Here is a 16,968-nt window from a genome sequence, read left to right as displayed (position 1 = left end):
GCCAAAACTCCGTTTAAAAACGTCAAAAATGCAAAAATTCGTCATTTTTTTTTCTGGCCGGTTGTCGGCGTCCAATATGTATTCATATGGTAAAGTTAACATTTAAGTATGTGGGGACCTCCAGCAGCGCCATATGCCTGGGGCCTAAATATCAAGATGGCGCCTGGAAAGTCCAAAAAACAGTGAAAAAGTCGTTCTTTTTGCCGTATTTTTACTACACTGGCCACACATTCCCCATTTCGATGGCCTGGAGCCATAATATGAGAATTGCGAATATCATTCTGGATGTTACACAACTGAAGGGCCTTAACTGCGGAAGTGGGGATTCGTCTCCTATAAATTAACTATGGAACCAAGAGGCAGAAGTTGGTTTGGCGGCGTAATTTGAGGGCAAATATATTAAAACATGCTTCCCAAGTTTTCTTTAATTTTTTTTTAATTAAAACGTAACACTTGGCAGTCGAAACTGTTTAGAATATTGAGCACTAATACTATGAAGAAGGTATTATGCAAGAATAAGAACGTTACAGAGTTAAACGTTGTCTCTTGAAGCACTGACGTTTTCTCTCTGGATTGTTTTTGGCATATTACACATAGACTAGGTACTGTTAAAATCACCACCAGAGGATGATTCATGCTGCATGGCCTAGGGAAAACTGAAACAGTCAAATGGAAGTCATCACCGCGAAAGAAGACATGAGCACCATTCTACGATCAATAGAGATGTGGCCTAACGTTTGAATAGAGCATCTTCATGCGTTAGAATGTAATGTGATATCATGTTAAATTAGTATGAACGAGCTTAATGTTAATGTAAATGTTAGAATGAGTCGTTAAATCCCAGGTTAAATCCCAAAAAGACACAAAACCTTCCCCATACTATTTTAATAGACAAATTGTAAAAGCCGCGACTAGTTTCGACCAACGGTCATCTTCTGGCTTAAGGAAATTACAGAATAAAACTTGTTAAAATATTTTAGAAGTACACAATGCAAAATTTGAAAGGGAGCATGGGTAAAAAACGATGACAATTAAACAATAACATTAAAAAATATCTTCATTGAATGTAATCTTAGTTACATGATGTAAATTTAATTGACTTTTAAAATTAAATGAAATATCGGACGTAGGTGGAAGACACCATCGAAGCGACACAGACGAACTTCAGGAGCGGCGCCGACGAAGATGCACAACAACACGCGAGTGCACTGATTGATAGTTTCGCGAATCCGTTCGGTTGGAGATGATAATTCCACCCCCCTCTCGCGGGGGTGTATTACGTCCGGAGTGGCAGTCGCAATTACTCATAATAATGTTCCAGAACACCAAAATGAACAGCGAACCTAAAGAGTGGCCAGTGTAGTAAAAATACGGCAAAAAGAACGACTTTTTCAATGTTTTTGGACTTTCCAGGCGCCATCTTGATATTTAGGCCCCAGGCGTATGGGGCTGCTGGAGGTCCCCACATACTTAAATGTTAACTTGACCATATGAATGCATATTGGACGCCGACAACCGGTCAGAAAGAAAAAAAATGATGAATTTTTGCATTTTTGACGTTTTTAAGCGGAGTTTAGGCATTTACGCCCTTAATATGAATACGAAAGTGTGCCTAAACGGTGTCGTCGTGTGTACTAGATGTTATTCTACCCTTAAACTACCCAAAACGTTCAGTGGCTGCCTTGTGGGCTCGAAATAACAAAAAAACGGCAATTTTGGCCGCCATCTTGGATTTAAGGGCTTAAATGTCAAAATCGGGTCTGGCAACAGGGCGCATCGTTTTCACAGCGGGGGCAAATTAGTCTAGAACCGCCTGTTGCCAGTTTGTAGCACAAAACGCCGTTAGACATGATTTAGAGAGCCTTTTTCAAAAAGGTCTCCCTGACAACGGTTGTTCTCAAAATAAGCTTATGCTTATCTTGCAGATTCAGCATCATTACAATTATATAATATGCTAAAAATTTATTTTATGGGTTGTTAAACTAACAATCTTTCAACCGCAAGGTTTTCATTTAAGAATGCGTTATATACTAAACTGTATTATACACAAATAATAAACCCATTTCGATAATAAACTATATTTTAATGTTTATTATCTATTTGCTCTTGGATATATTTAAATATCTAAGATCATATTTAATACAATATCATTATTATAGTGAGAATAATTTGATTAGACATATTCATATTGTACAGTGTGTGTCAAGGTTTGTTTGATTTAATAATAGCTTCTCGTACTGATTACAATATAATTTTTACTATATGATTTTAACAATCCATTTTTCTCCGTGCATACCGAAAAACGCATTTTTTAGCGACGCTCTGGAATGGCTGGGCAGAATTGTTACCCCTTTCGCACAAATTAATATCGAGCGTTGTGCAGAAGGAGTTTTATAATTAATTTCAAAATTTCTTCGAACCTAAACCTCACGCTTGTGTTAACATTACACGCGTAAAATTGTCTACAAGCAAGTTTGTTTTCATTCACAAGGTGCACCAATAATTTTCCTTTTTAATAAAGGTACAGGTGAACAAATTAACGGTACCTGTAGTTACAACCGGATGGTATTTTGCATGCCGCGACACAATTTTGAATTTTGTAATATAGTTTTTTCACCAAAATTTCAAGTGCTAGGTAGCAATTACGTGCCCTTTTACGGTACCGAATTTTCTGTTCGACAATTTATAATAAATTGCCACTTTTTTAGGACCAGCATGTAATGAGTGTAATCTTAACCACCTTAGTTTATGAAAGTACACATGTACCCACACGAGGCGCAGTGAAACTTTGATCATCATAAATTCTGGACGGCAATTAATAATTTAAACCGAATTAATATTGAAAGCGACTTTAATCGATTATTACAAGTTTCGTTTCCCGGTCGTAAGTATTTACTTTTTACCTACGTTTTGGCGCATTTGTGACAGAACTTTGGAATTGTTTATGGTGGCGTTTTACAGTTACCTTTTAATAATAAATTGTAATTTATTAATATTAACCCGCAAATATGGCGCACTTGCGCATTTTTTAAAGTTCATTATGCAGTTTAATGAGGAAACAGGACCACGTATATGCACCTGGTAGCCTGGTGCTGGTTCCTTAAAAACACCTGCTTATTGATGATATCCATCATTGATGTCCGCTTCTTTAAAGTACATTCATTATTTGTTTGAAATTAAGGAAAAAGTCTTCTCTGCCGTATTTTATTTAATTGGCGTGAGTTTGGGTGCTTTTTTATTTAACAGCATTGCTATTCGCTTCTTATCTGACTGGAAAGAAAACTGTCGTATGTCAATATAAAAGAAAAGTTTGGTGTTATCATGCTCCTCATCCCTTAGCACCCGATACAGTATAACCACAACGTCCCTTTTGTGGCTTGTTTAATGTATCACTTTCCAAACGGCGCTCTTTCCAATGTAGTAGTATTTTACTAGCCTCGTTTCTACGAGAGAGCAGATAAATGAACCTGTAAACCTCCTAGTTCTTGCAACAAGTACGTAACGCAACAACAGCAGGTAAGTTAGTCTTCACAGATACTTCTCAAAGGAGGTAGAGGATGTGTAGATTGGAAACCGTTAAAGGAACTAATTAGTACACTAGAAAGAACTCAAAAGGCTAACGTTAAGGACCACGAGATCCAGGAGAAGTTGGAAGGTAAAGAAGTTCCAATAGTGTACCGGAGAGGTACAGCAGCTTATGGCGAAGACAATCAAGAGGGTCATATCGAGTTTAGAGAAGAGAAAGAACAGAACGAGATTGCTGAATGCCATCCCATCATCTTAAGAAGAATAGAGGAGATGGAACAACAATTCATAATGGATACTGAAAAGGAAACGGCAAAATATGTTAAAGAGTAATAGAAAAGTACAAGGCGAATTAGAATAAGGAAAATACGAAATAGACAAAGAGATATCAAGGCGATCGCAGGCAACAAAAGAAATTATGAAAAAACAAATAACAGACGAAGAAAAAAGTGGATGCAGAAACATTCGGATTAAGAAAAACAACTGAAAAATTGAAGAGGATTTGAACCCAAAATACTTAACGCCAATTCGCGAATTAAAAGTCCAGTGACACTGTTCAGGAAGAACTATCAGAGAGCTGGTGTCCACTTAATCGTCACGTACATTCGTCAATAGAAGAAAAATAATTTTAAGGGTAATTAGGAGAACCCACCGTCATCTAAGAAGAAGAGGAAGAAGACAAAATTTGAAAGAAGCATTTTAGCCAGACCCTGGTATCCAATTTGTTGTTTAAGGGATGGCATGTTATTTTTGGTTATTATTTTCATTAAAACTTTGATACTTTCGATAGAATTTTGTATTATAGATCAAGGTTTTTTTTCTTTTTACCTTACCAATGTAACAATTTATACGGTATACGGATATCTGCAGATCCCATTGGTTTCTATTTATTTTAAGAATAGTATTTGGGAAAAATATGAGTAAATAAAATTTCCCGCGTTTTAAATCAAGAAATGTTCCTCTGGGGCGCGTTGTCGAGGATTTTTTTACCTTTGTGCCACCTCGTAGAGAAATTTTGATCGTACTGCCTTTTGGAGGTATTTACGTAAACAATTTTCGTCATAGTTTCTCACCCACCGTAGTTCTAGTTTCACTTGGTTCAATTTTTTGAAAAAATTGTTATAATACAAAAAATCTCACCGATCTTCTCGTTCAATTGGTGGAATTATCCTTTGGTTTCAAAGTCATCCAATTAATCTAAACAATAGAAAACGACATTTTTTCAAAAAATCTTTAATAAGAAATACTCACCGACGTTCTTGTCCGCTTGGCTAAATTCTCTGGCTTTTTATGCCATTCCAATATTCTAAAAGCAGAAATTTAATAGCAAGTTTTTGAAAAAAACATTAATAAAAATGACTCACCGATATTCTCATCCACTTGGTAAAATTTCTCCATAATTTCATATGCGTTCCATTAATCTAAAGAGATAAAGATGCGTTATTTTACACCCAATTGACAGTTTTTTTTAAAATAATCATAAATTAAAAAATTCACCGATACTCTCGTCCACTTGACTGAATTTCTCCATTGCTTCTTATACCATTACATTACTCTAAAAAGAGAAATGTGTACTAGTAGAAACCAATCAGCCACCCCCTCCACGTTTTCCTGGCGTCACGCGTACTGCGCTGTGATTGGCTGTGCCATTTTGAGGGGGTAAAATTGAATTTGTTTGGGAAATTTGAATGTCTGAATTTCCGAATGTCCGCTGACTTCACTGCAAAAATGGAGAAAGTTGTCTCATGCACTGAAACAATTAATACCACGGCTAGGTCAGTAATAAAAAAACTTTTAAATTCCGTAACTGGACCTCGTCAGGAATATAAAAACGAATTCTAGCAAAAACGGTTTTTATATAAAATCCCCAAAACGGCCGACTCCAACTGTCAGTTGGATTTGTCCTTGTGAAATGACACCGCAAATTAGAAAATCGATATTGGAACTAACTTGCAACTTGCAACGCAATCCGATTTGCTTATATACTAAAGTCGTGTGTTCCCGAGCGGTCGCGAGCACATTGTAAGATAAAATACGTCATATTTCTTTCTACATCCGCCTTCGTTCTTTATCGACGATGACTAATCTTTCATGGCGCCTAAGTTTAGCCTTAAAATATGGACTTATGATAATATTTTCATTCACAATTAATTGTCGAAGTTTTCTTATTGTAATATCTATTACCATCCATGGTTATTACCATGGCTCCGTACCATGGTAGCAATTATTCAAAAAATACTGCCCCCTTCATATCCTTATTATGGCACTAAAATTCCATAATAATATTTAAAACCATTTTCGAAATATTACTTTGTAACACTTTAAAAACACACAAAACTCGCAAATTATTAATTACATCACCTTTCTGAGATTTAAATAGGTTCTCTTTTCCTGCTGATATTCCTGTAGGTTTGTTATGACTTTGTGGAAGATGTGACCCATTTTACAAGCTGTTTAATTGTGCGTCTCAAATCCATCTGTTCCAAAAAATCCATCTGTTTCAACTTATTAACAACGAAAAGAATATTATACAAAAATAATACAGAGTGGCCCAACGAGAAGTATACAGAGGGCTTTTAGGGTATTAAATTTAGAAATTTCGAAAAATCCTCGATTTTGTATTCGAGGGGGACAACTTTTGGAATACAAATCACGAACCCACGTCTTCACCCCTCTACGTAGGGAGCTTAACCCCTAAAATTTTAAATGGAATCCTATGGCAAATGGCACATGTTTTGAAAGCCAATTTAATCGTAATTACTAATCTGCTTTCCTTTATAAATTCTATTGATTCGTTTCGGAGATATTCGCATTTGAAATGGTTTTTTCTAAAAAAACCAAAACAAATGCGATCTAAGTTACCTTGTATTAAAATAAATTTTAATACAAGGTTTAAATTGTGCAAAAATAACAAATAACTTTAAACACACAGCTCGAATTGCCTTCCGCCTGCTTCCATGCAATAACAAAGATTTGCTTCAAAACGCTGCCGTACATGTTGGAAGATTTTAGGGGTAATCGCTCGAAATTGTTGAGTTATACCATAGTGTATTCTATTCTTACACTATGGTTATACGTGCTCGCAACCCTTGTAATGTTCCGGGCCGAGTAGCATAAACTTTATTCTTTAAATATCCCCACAAGAAGTAATCTAACGGACTTAAATCAGGGGAAAAAAACATTTCAAATGCGAATATCTCCGAAACGAATCAATAGAATTTAAAAAGCAAAGCAGATTAGTAATCACGATTAAATTGACTTTCAAATAATGTGCCATTTGCCATAGGATTCCATTTAAAATTTTAGGGGTTAAGCTCCCTACGTAGAGGGGTGAAGACTTGGGTTCGTGATTTGTATTCCAAAAGTTGTCCCCCTCGAATACAAAATTGACGTGTTCGAGGATTTTTCGAAATTTCTAAATTTAATACCCTAAAAGCCCTCTGTATACTTCTCGTTGGGCCACTCTGTATAATGAAAAAAAAAGAAACTCGAAGAAGAGAAACTTGAAAGAAAAAGAAAGAGGGAAGAAAATATCACTCTTCAGAAATTATAAAGAAAAGAAAAGAAAAAACTCCGATTCAAATAACTGTGTTAGAAATGATCATTTACAAGACAATAAAAACGTAGAAAACCTAAAGATTTATGAGTACGTACTAGTCAATTATAACAAATTGATGAATATGAAGCTCTGTAAGTGCTATGTGCCCAGGAAAAGCTGTGGAAATGGCGAAATCCACCGGACTAGCTCTGGTACTAAATTACAGGGAATGTTATAGCAATAATTAACACTCCAAGAACTCGGGGTAATCGAGGGTTAATATGTGGTACCTGCAATACATGAATATTACAAATGATATAATTACATAAACATAATTTATGTATGCCTCCATATCAGTCTGTCAGTATTGAGTATAAAAAAAGAGAACATGGCTGAAGTATTTTTTATTATAGCGTCAAAGTTAATGCATGAAACGTAAGATGGTATTGAACAGATATTGATTATGTTGGAATTCCTCAATTCATAAAAAAACACAGCAATATAACATAGTCAATAAAATTAAAAATTATGGTCACATGTTAAAAATTTATAGGTTAGCATTACCGTTTTATGCATTAACTAATTAACGCTAAGGCTGATGATGGGGGGGTAATCCCCGAAATAGATAGCCAAAGAAAAATATAAAAAATACTTCAGCCTTGTTCTCTTTTTTTATACTCAATAATTACATAAAGTTATATAAAGAACCTGCAACAGCATTTTAATTTTTATACTTACCTACCCAGGTATCTAAATTTATTACTGGGACAACAAAAGTATACTAGTGGCTCAAGGGATGTCAGCCCTACCGGTAACTACATTTCATCTTTTATCATTTAATTTTTTTAAGTTAAAATAAATTATAACGAGGTGTTAACCTCGTACGATTACGGTACCTGCGCAGCAGTGAAAAGGTGTAAACAATGAAACCTTCTGTAGGATTTAAATCCGATTTGGATTTTCATCATACTAGCCTAATGGTCTACTTTTGGAAAAATGTTGGTGAAACTTTAAAAATCAGTGCTTGTATTGGGGGTTGCTCTGAAATCGGAATAGATGTAAAATGTGTTCAAAATGGCAGCAGTATCGAAAATGACGGACGTAGTTCGTAACTTTGTAATTTTAAATAGTAACCCCTAATCGGTCGGCTAAGTTGGTTCTTTTGATACCAATATGTCAGTACCCACCATTTAAAATTTTCCCGGCTACTTTAGGTAACAATTCACCATTTTAAAACTGTGTACCTACGATGGTCGAGTTTTCACCAGGAGAAAGATCCTGTTTTTCGTTCGGTATTTATAAGAAGCATTTAAGATGCATGTGACATTCAAGGATTCGAATTTAAATGAGTATGATAGCTCAGAAATAGAATGCCCCCTTTTCCTTCCACAAGTTCGGCATGCAATGAAACTGCAAACGTTAAGTGCAATACTCAACACCATCAAAGAGGCTAAAAGCTCATGGTGGAACTTGAGACCTCTGTTACACATTCACTTTAAACTCTTCTGGGGGTGAAGTTTACGTAGTGATTTTTGGTGAATGAATTTGCATTCAAGTGCAAAGTGAGATATAGCCTACATTTTTTTATCAGATACTCTTACAGTTAGCTAAGTCGAGGTGTAGAGTATTGTGTCAAGAGGTTGGTAGTTGCCGTTAGCCCCTATAAATCACAGAAATTAAACCGATTCAAACACTTTCGTTATTCTATCAAATATCAATAAAACACCCGAAAAATTTCAGATTAAAACGGCCAAGGAGTTTCTGAAAAATGAAATAACTGATACACTAATCATTAACAGCAACCATCGTTTGCTATTCGCTTTTAGAAGGAAGACATTCTTCTCAGTACGTCGACCTTGCAAAATTTTCGCAGAGAAACGCCCACCCAATATAATGCATAATGATATGATAAAAAAAGTTTTTTGTAAATTGCGAAACACTTTAAAAACCATTAACGAATGATTGGGGAATTAATTTTATTTACTTAGGTTAATTTATTTAAAACAAAACTTTAATTATAATGAAAGCAAGTCGCTTTCAGCTTTGCACTCTGATAAAAATTAGTACCGTGTTTTCAACGACCTATTATTTTTGAATAAGTGCAAACTTCTTGATGTGTTAACTAAGCGTAGGAAAAAATTCCTTTGGTAATTGGAGAACGTCTATAAATATTTTCAAAAATTTTAACGTCGCCTGGAAAGACACAAGAAGTATTTAGAAAGTTAAACATTTTTATTAACGTGATTAACAAGGCCACGTACTAGCCACCTTAATTTATCAACTCTATAAATTAGTGGTTGGGAATAAAAATTTCTTTGGAAACGTGACAAAACTGATAAACTAATTTATCTAATAAATTAGCTGCAGCGCCTCTTACTTTCTTTTTAAAGTACAGAGACGCTTAAAAATTGCCAATGACTAGATCAGAAACGTATGGGATAAAGTTTGGTAGGTACCCCGTCATCTTTCTACATATTTATGCCATTAATTACATCAACCTCTTTTGAAAGCGTTGCTCAAGCAGTAATAACTGCAAACTCAGCATCTTATCTACATTTTAATGCATTTAATTTTTAATTAATTCTAAACGGCCTGCACGCATAAGAATCGCAAAGAAAAAACGTCAGGTAAGGTCCTTTATGTATAATTTAGGGCACCTAATCCCAAATAAGTTTATTTGCATTTAAATAGCGAACCGCGTACTACCAACGTACAATGCCTAATCTAGGATTCGTTGGCATAAAGGCGACAATAAATAATGGTTGTGCGAGGGTTGCACCACAATTATCCATTAAGAACGATAGTCAAGTTTCTGAAACGGAAAGTAATGCAGGGCAAATCCAGATAATTTGAGATACTTCAGACTTTTTTGCGATCACCTAATGAAGGGATGATTCTTGTACGTATGTTTTATAACGCGCCGTTCCCCCATACATTCGTGGCGCGTCGTTTAGGGGTAGGTCCAAGGTCAGAGAGACCATCCCTTGCAATAAAAGCAGGTAAAACTGGATCACCTTTTTTAATGTATAAGTAACTAACCTACCTGTATTTCGTATGCAAACGCATGTAAGTGAAATTAGGCCTTCGCTCGTTGAATAAATCATATACTGTTATAATATGTGTATGAAACTTGACATTAAAAGGGGTCTTGATATTTGTGGAATTGTAAATTTGTAATATTATGCTAAGGAGGATCGTATTCATCTTTACGATTGGATGCGAAGGGTTTCGGCCGTCAAACCATTGTTATACACGTATACTCGTATAATTTTATGCGAAGGATGGGTGGTGATTATTTCCACTATTCTCTTTAGCTCGATATCTTCTGAAGGATTTACTTGTACCAATGATTACAAATTTGTCACAAAAAGCGATTAGAAATCAAAGTAGTAAACAAAGCACCGTTTTCGAGAAAAATTACTGTGGCAAGTTTCACCTATTCGCTGATTACGAATCGGTTGTCGTTTAGGCACATTTGTTAAAGAACAAGGAAGTGCTACTCCAATCGGATCGTTGGTGGCGCACTTAAGAAACCAAAGGGGGGACGAAGTCGCCCACGTTCAATCTTCTAGCCTCTGCAGTAATTTCCTTACTACGAGAATGGGCTTCAAAGTTTCAACTGTATCACCTCAAAAACGTTCCAGTTTTCAATTTTTCCTGGGGGGGATTCTTTTTAGTGTATGGGCGCACCATTTGTAACCTAAAGAAAAACACCGTGTTCAGAAATATCTGTAAGATACGTTAATTTTTTTGAATTTGCAACGGATCCTACATTTTAAAGAAAGAAAGAAAAACTTTCGACGTGATCTGAATACCTGATCACAAACCCTCGGACCGGACGTACGGATAGGGCGATAGAATATTTCTTATAAAAAATACGATCTAAGCGCGTGATGATTCTGTTCTATTATAACCATACTTTCTTTTTTATTTATTTATTTGTGAATCAATGATTCTGTCAACAAGCATTACCTGCACGTTGTTTGCGCAGATTCTGTGCTGCCACTTCACGGAGCTAAAAAATAAGGTTATAATGGAGTGATGGGGGGGGGGGGGAGGAGTATTGCTTAATGGTGCTATTTTTACCAGTAAATGCAATTTGTATGAGAAAGTGGGAAAATGAAATTGATATACCAACAACTTAGTATCCTTCAGATTCAGACCATCAACCCTAAAACACTCTTAGTCCTTAACTATGTATTGTTGGTCGAAAATCGAAATCTAGGGTACCTAAATATTAAGCCGTTAAAACTTGTACTTGTTTCTTCTTTTTCACAGTTAACTTCCTTTATTTCGATATAGGTTTCATACTCCATTTTTGTTCCTTCACTCTTTAAAGCTATGACCACTGTCTGAAAGAACGTTGGTATTTGTTTTGCTGATTTTCTTATCAAGTGAAAAGAAAAGGTAAAGCTATTAGTTAAACTGGACACTAATCCTTTCGGTGTCACAGGAGTAGCTACACTTGCAAAAATTTCATTTACAATCAAATAATTACACCTTAAAGAGCAAGTATAGTTCAACATGTCACATTTTATCACGTTACTTTCAAGAATTTGAAATGTGCTCAGTGCAATTACGCAACCAACAAGAAGGATAATTTACGAAATCGTAGTCTAACGCATGATATTTCCAAAGCTTTTAATTGTGAACAGTGCAATTTCACAACCAACAATAAGGATAAATTAATGAATCATCGTCTAACTCTAACGCATAGCATTTTCAAAGTCTTTAATTGTGAACAGTGCAATTACATAACAAGAAATAGGAGGTGTATACGTCATTCTTTGACACACTCCGCTTTGAATAACTTTCTATCAGTGCCATCAGTGTAATTATACTACAATTAGGCGTTCGCTTAAAGTTTCACCTGTTAACACATACAACCTTCTCAAACATTTAATTTGTGAACAGTGTAATTGCGGTACTCACGATAAGTAAAACTTAAGGCGGCATATTCACGTTGAAGGATGTTAAGTGCACTCTGTGGAATTAGGTATGCCACATATAGAAAGAAAAATTTAAACCGTCATTTATTAAAGCACGACACATGCAAAAATGTCTATTGTTTAAATTGTGGTCAGTGTAATTGTGCCACGAATAATAAGGCTGTTTTAAAGCATAATCAACGTAAGGGAAAGTCGGCGAGATCTTTTGTAAGTTGTGCGAGTGCGCTAGAAATTAAATGATAAATTGTGATCTTTATATGTAATTAGAAACTTAAACTTAATTGCGTGTTAAGCTAATTTAAAAAATCTTGGGAATAATCTTATTTATTAATATATTTTAGGCACAAATGTTTCTAGTACCTAAAGACAAACATATCGCATATTGTAATAATCAGATGTACGGATGCGTAAACTGGGCAATGCCAACTTTCTAATTTATTACCGTTTGGCACACTTTTAAATATAGTCAATGGTTTATGAAAGTTATGCCAAAAAAAGTTACCAATTGGATCTTAAAATAAATACGATTTAGCCATAAAAATGCTCTAACTTAGTACCTTTGTACACATAAATGATACCATTCTGTAGGGACGTACTGATCAATGCATGGAAGATGCGACCATTAATGTTGTTATATGTACAGGGTGACACTTTTAAAACTTTCAATGGGCGATATCGTTTTTTATATTAGAGGTATCACAAAATGGCCAAAACCGTTTCGGTAGAATCGAGGGGGAAGCAAAATGGTCGTATAAAGAAGGAACCAACTTCAACCTCGTACCCCCCGCCACCCCCATGCCTAAATTTGGAATTGTGACGTATCACTTGTGATACATCATTGGAAAGCTCTTAAAAAATGCTTTTCAGAAATAAGTACCAACACTGGTGCATTTAAACTGACTATTCACAATTTATGTAATAAAAATGAGTAATTTGAGTATTTGATGAATTTGTCAGTGTTTGAAATTAAAAAAAATTTCTTAGATCTAGTGATGCTTTGGAAAAACAATGACAGCAATTTTTAGTAAATAATAATTTTCTATTGCTTTATTTGTTGATCGGTTATTATTATTTTAGTCTCGTTTTTAGTATTTCTTGGCAAGAAAATTACAAATTTTGAATTTAACTAAAGATTTCATAATGGTGTACACGTTAGCCGAAAGAGTTGAAATTATTTTCATCTATGGTTCTGAAGCGCGATCTGCATTTAGAACAGCAGCTGTTTTTAATGCCCGACACCCAGAACGACGTGTCAGTCACACTTATGTTGCAATGTTAGTGACTAAATTTGAAGAAACTGGGTCAGTGGAAAATAAGAAAAGAGACGGACCAAGAATAATGGATGAAGCTACTCAGATTGAAGTTTTAGGTCATTTTGGTGCAAACCCAACATCATCTATTCGAAAAGCAGCGACTATGACCGGACTTTCGCGAGAAACTGTACGACGAACTCTTAAGGTGCACAAATTCTACCCTTATAAGATGCAGATTGTACAGGAACTAACCGAAGACGACTCCGTTCGAAGAATCCAATTTTGTGAAATAATGACCGAGAATATTCAAAACAATCCGGAACTGGTGAAAAACATTTGTTTTAGTGATGAATGTACATTCTTTTTAAATGGAAATGTGAACAAACATAACTGCCGGTATTGGGACGATAAAAATCCTCATCTTTTTCGCGAGGGGCATACTCAACGGCCCCAAAAAATTAACGTCTGGGCAGGTATCTTAGGTGATAACATTATTGGTCCTCTGTTTATCGAAGGAAATTTAACTGGAGATACTTATCTAAACATGCTACAAAATACCGTCGAGCCTCTCATCACTCATGAAATAGAGAATCAAATAAATCCAATTGACGGAAACATGAATTTGATTGAAGATTTCATACATTTTCAACAAGATGGGGCTCCTCCTCATTACTCTATGGCTGTTCGTGAATTTTTAGATGAGAAATTTCCGGGACAGTGGATAGGACGAAGAGGTCCTATAGAATGGCCAGCACGATCTCCAGATCTGACACCATTGGATTTCTTTCTTTGGGGTCATTTAAAATCGGTTGTGTACAAAACTGAATCAGCTTCCATAAATGATCTTCGCTACCGGATAGTCAGGGAGTGCCTTTCACTTTCCAGGGAAGTGTATAAAAATGTTAGAAATGAATTTGAAAACCGTTTGTGGTATTGTTTAGAACAAAACGGTGAACATTTTATTAAATAAAAGTTGTTTATTTGCGGAGTTCAAATTTTAGTGTAATAAATTGTGAATGGGCAGTTTAAATGTACCAGTGTATGGTATTTCTGAAAAGCATTTTTTAAGAGCTTTCCAATGATGTATCACAAGTGATACGTCACAATTCAAAATTTAGGCATGGGGTGGCGGGGGGTACGAGGTTGAAGTTGGTTCCTTCTTTATACGACCATTTTGCTTCCCCCTCGATTCTACCGAAACGGTTTTGGCCATTTTGTGATACCTCTAATATAAAAAACGATATCGCCCATTGAAAGTTTTAAAAGTGTCACCCTGTATAGATATATTTTATTGTTACTATATTTAATTTTTTTTTGCATGTTTATAAATGTTTATAAGATGTTATAGTTGAAAGTATGTCCAGGAAATATGGCAAGTTTTTAGTCAGGATTGAAAACCGGCTTTGCCGAATCTTGTCCTTTTGATTACTTAATAATCAATAAATGTTATTATTATTATTATAAAGTTATTCGCCTTAGGGCAAAAACCTTTTTACTTGTTTTAACGTCACCGGCACGTAGGCCAGCGCATCATGTGACTGTCAGCCTCAGGCGGCCCCAATACTACTTCTGGTTCTATGTCTCTAAGTGCAGGCTTCTTTAGGAGAAACAACCGCCAGTGGATCCTGAGATTAGAATTATTAGAAATTAGAAAATATGGTAAACAACGTTTATGATTACCAGTTTGCGCCAAAATGTTACAATGAAAAAGTAGTAAAAGTAATTAAGATTTATGTCACAGTTACTAAAAAACTGCCTGTCGTTGTATTCGGCGTGTATTCGCCCATTATCTCTTTGCGCCCGGATTCATCCTCGGCGCAGAAAAATGGACAACCCGAGCAACTTACCCCCATAAACTTGTCCGAAGAGAGGCTTTCGGCCATATAGTCTATACTGATCAAATGACTGCATAACACTAAAAACCAGCGTAAATAACATTTTAATAACCATAGTCCACTTACGGTCGTTCAGAATAGTTTCTAGTATTTTCATAAAGTCGAGCATCATGCAATTTAACTGCAATGTGCCGCAATTAACGAAGAAATCCACGTGCCCACACTGAGTCAGATACCCACTCATACCTCCGTTAGTGTGAATTATCTGAACGAACTTTGCATCGGTTGGATCCAAACGGTCTTGAATCGGTGCGCCAAAAAATACCGATCCGGTTGGATCCAATCCTGTTATCCTTCCGACGGGTTTTTGGCAGATTTCTAACGTATCCTGTCCTATGAACCCTGACATTTGCGCGCCCAACGAGTGCCCAACTAAGTGGACGGTCTCAATTGGAACGTTATACTTTGAGTCTAGTAAGCACACCAGCCTCGCCACTTGACTTGCAATCATAGGAAGGGAGCAGACTGCGTGAACCGTAAAGGCCGTTTTGCTCCAGTCGACCATGATTACGTTATAACCGCCTTTATTTAGGTATGCGTTGCGAAGCTTTGGCAAGCCCACTGCGTTTGGAGTTGATACAAAACCGTGTATAATGATAACTGTCGATTTTAAACTGGTAGGTACTTCAACTGGATCTAACGGATTTAATACGATCGGTTCTCGTACGTTGTTCCTTGTATAAAGCAAAAACTCCACCCCCTCAACGTCGGGTGGATCGCAATGAGACATTATACTCTGTCTGATGCTGAACATTCCTACTATTTGATCCCTTATTCCATCAGGGAGCTCTCCCACCGTCATGTTTGAGAAGACGTCGTCTAAAAATATAAACACTAAAAAATGCTACATGCTAAATATGATGTTACCAGATTTCGCGTGGAACAAAGGTAAGTACATTAGAAAAAGGGTGACTGCCGATCGACGCATCGTGCCGTACTAGAGATACCCAAATGAACAGGTAATTATTGTCGTGGTCAGACGTAAACTCAGTAATGAAGCGTTGCAAATAATAGGGAAACTTTAACCTTCGCGTTCATTAAAGTTTTTTGTTTAAATACGGCATGAAATGTCCGGTTTAATATTTGCAGTTTTTAGATGGTATTATGAAACTAGTGATATCAGGCACTTCATACATACGTTTAATCGCAGATTCGATGCACCTTTTTTTACCTTTTGCAAAGATAAAAACTCAGTTTGTGTGTTATAAAACTATTCTTGGGTGAAAGAAAAACCACTTGCGCAAAAACACCACTTCATCCTAAAAAAGATGGTCAAAGATATACATTTGATTGTTACGTCAAACTCGACCTCTAAATCAACCATCCATAAACATTTGGACAAACTATACAAGTGCTAGAGCTCTGGTCCAAGTAGGAATTTACCAAGTTGTTAGTATTATGCAGATCGCAAATGTACTGCAACAGTTACACCTTGAACATTGTAGTTTAAAGCATACGTCATGGTATATCATGTGTTTATAATTGCAGAGAAGAAAATTTCAAATTCAACAGTTTTACATATTTTTCTCTTTATTTTGAAAACGTACTTGAAGGTGACTATTTAATAGAAAAAAATCGATTTATAATGCAAAGCATATGCACCTTGTGGAGATAGGTTTGACGTACCTATACAAAAAATAATAATAATAAAAGTATTCTAAAAGACACAAGCAACCATATATCGAAAAGCCAATTGACCGTATTTATAAGGAAAAAGATTTCCTTTTACTTCCAAAAACTGAAGGATTTTCTTCAGAAAATGTGCATCTAGTGCGAACAAGGTTTTATAGATTTACTTTATTCGTATA

The 16,968-nt window shown here is 35.8% G+C and overlaps 1 protein-coding gene and 1 long non-coding RNA gene across 6 annotated transcripts; both read right to left on the bottom strand.

Moving 5' to 3' along the window:
- Nucleotides 1–4,664: 4,664 nt before the first annotated feature.
- On the bottom strand, nt 4,665–5,423 carry LOC116168615. Its single transcript, XR_004144799.1, has 3 exons — nt 4,890–5,423; nt 4,777–4,831; nt 4,665–4,722 (listed from the first exon to the last, which is right to left on the bottom strand). It is a non-coding gene; the product is annotated as an uncharacterized LOC116168615 (long non-coding RNA).
- A 9,163-nt stretch (nt 5,424–14,586) lies between these two features.
- On the bottom strand, nt 14,587–16,578 carry LOC116168612 (inactive pancreatic lipase-related protein 1-like). 5 transcript variants are annotated; one of them, XR_004144797.1, is made up of 6 exons: nt 16,470–16,578; nt 16,299–16,419; nt 16,028–16,097; nt 15,227–15,979; nt 14,946–15,180; nt 14,587–14,890 (listed from the first exon to the last, which is right to left on the bottom strand). XR_004144797.1 is itself a non-coding variant. In XM_031484541.1 (4 exons), exons 1-4 carry the CDS (start codon nt 16,086–16,088, stop codon nt 14,849–14,851), a joined length of 924 nt encoding a protein of 307 aa, XP_031340401.1. In that variant the 5' UTR covers nt 16,089–16,292; the 3' UTR covers nt 14,587–14,848. The 5 variants fall into 5 exon arrangements, 2 of the variants coding, with proteins under 2 accessions (XP_031340401.1, XP_031340400.1); XR_004144798.1 differs by lacking the exon at nt 16,028–16,097; XR_004144796.1 differs by lacking the exons at nt 16,299–16,419; nt 16,470–16,578 and having other exon boundaries at nt 16,028–16,292.
- Between the last annotated feature and the right edge of the window lie 390 nt (nt 16,579–16,968).

Source organism: Photinus pyralis, unplaced genomic scaffold (assembly GCF_008802855.1).
Source record: "Photinus pyralis isolate 1611_PpyrPB1 unplaced genomic scaffold, Ppyr1.3 Ppyr1.4_LG4, whole genome shotgun sequence".
NCBI classification, from domain to species: domain Eukaryota; kingdom Metazoa; phylum Arthropoda; class Insecta; order Coleoptera; family Lampyridae; genus Photinus; species Photinus pyralis.
This window is presented reverse-complemented; position numbering and strand designations above follow the sequence as displayed.

Coding starts and splice junctions, on each gene's coding strand:
- LOC116168612 (XM_031484540.1), bottom strand. CDS start 16,088: ATGCGTCGATCGGCAGTCACCCTTTTTCTAATGTACTTACCTTTGTTC. Junction 15,980..16,027: donor TTTGTTCCACGCGAAATCTG/GTAACATCATAT, acceptor TTATATTTTTAG/ACGACGTCTTCTCAAACATG. Junction 15,181..15,226: donor AGAAACTATTCTGAACGACC/GTAAGTGGACTA, acceptor GCTGGTTTTTAG/TGTTATGCAGTCATTTGATC.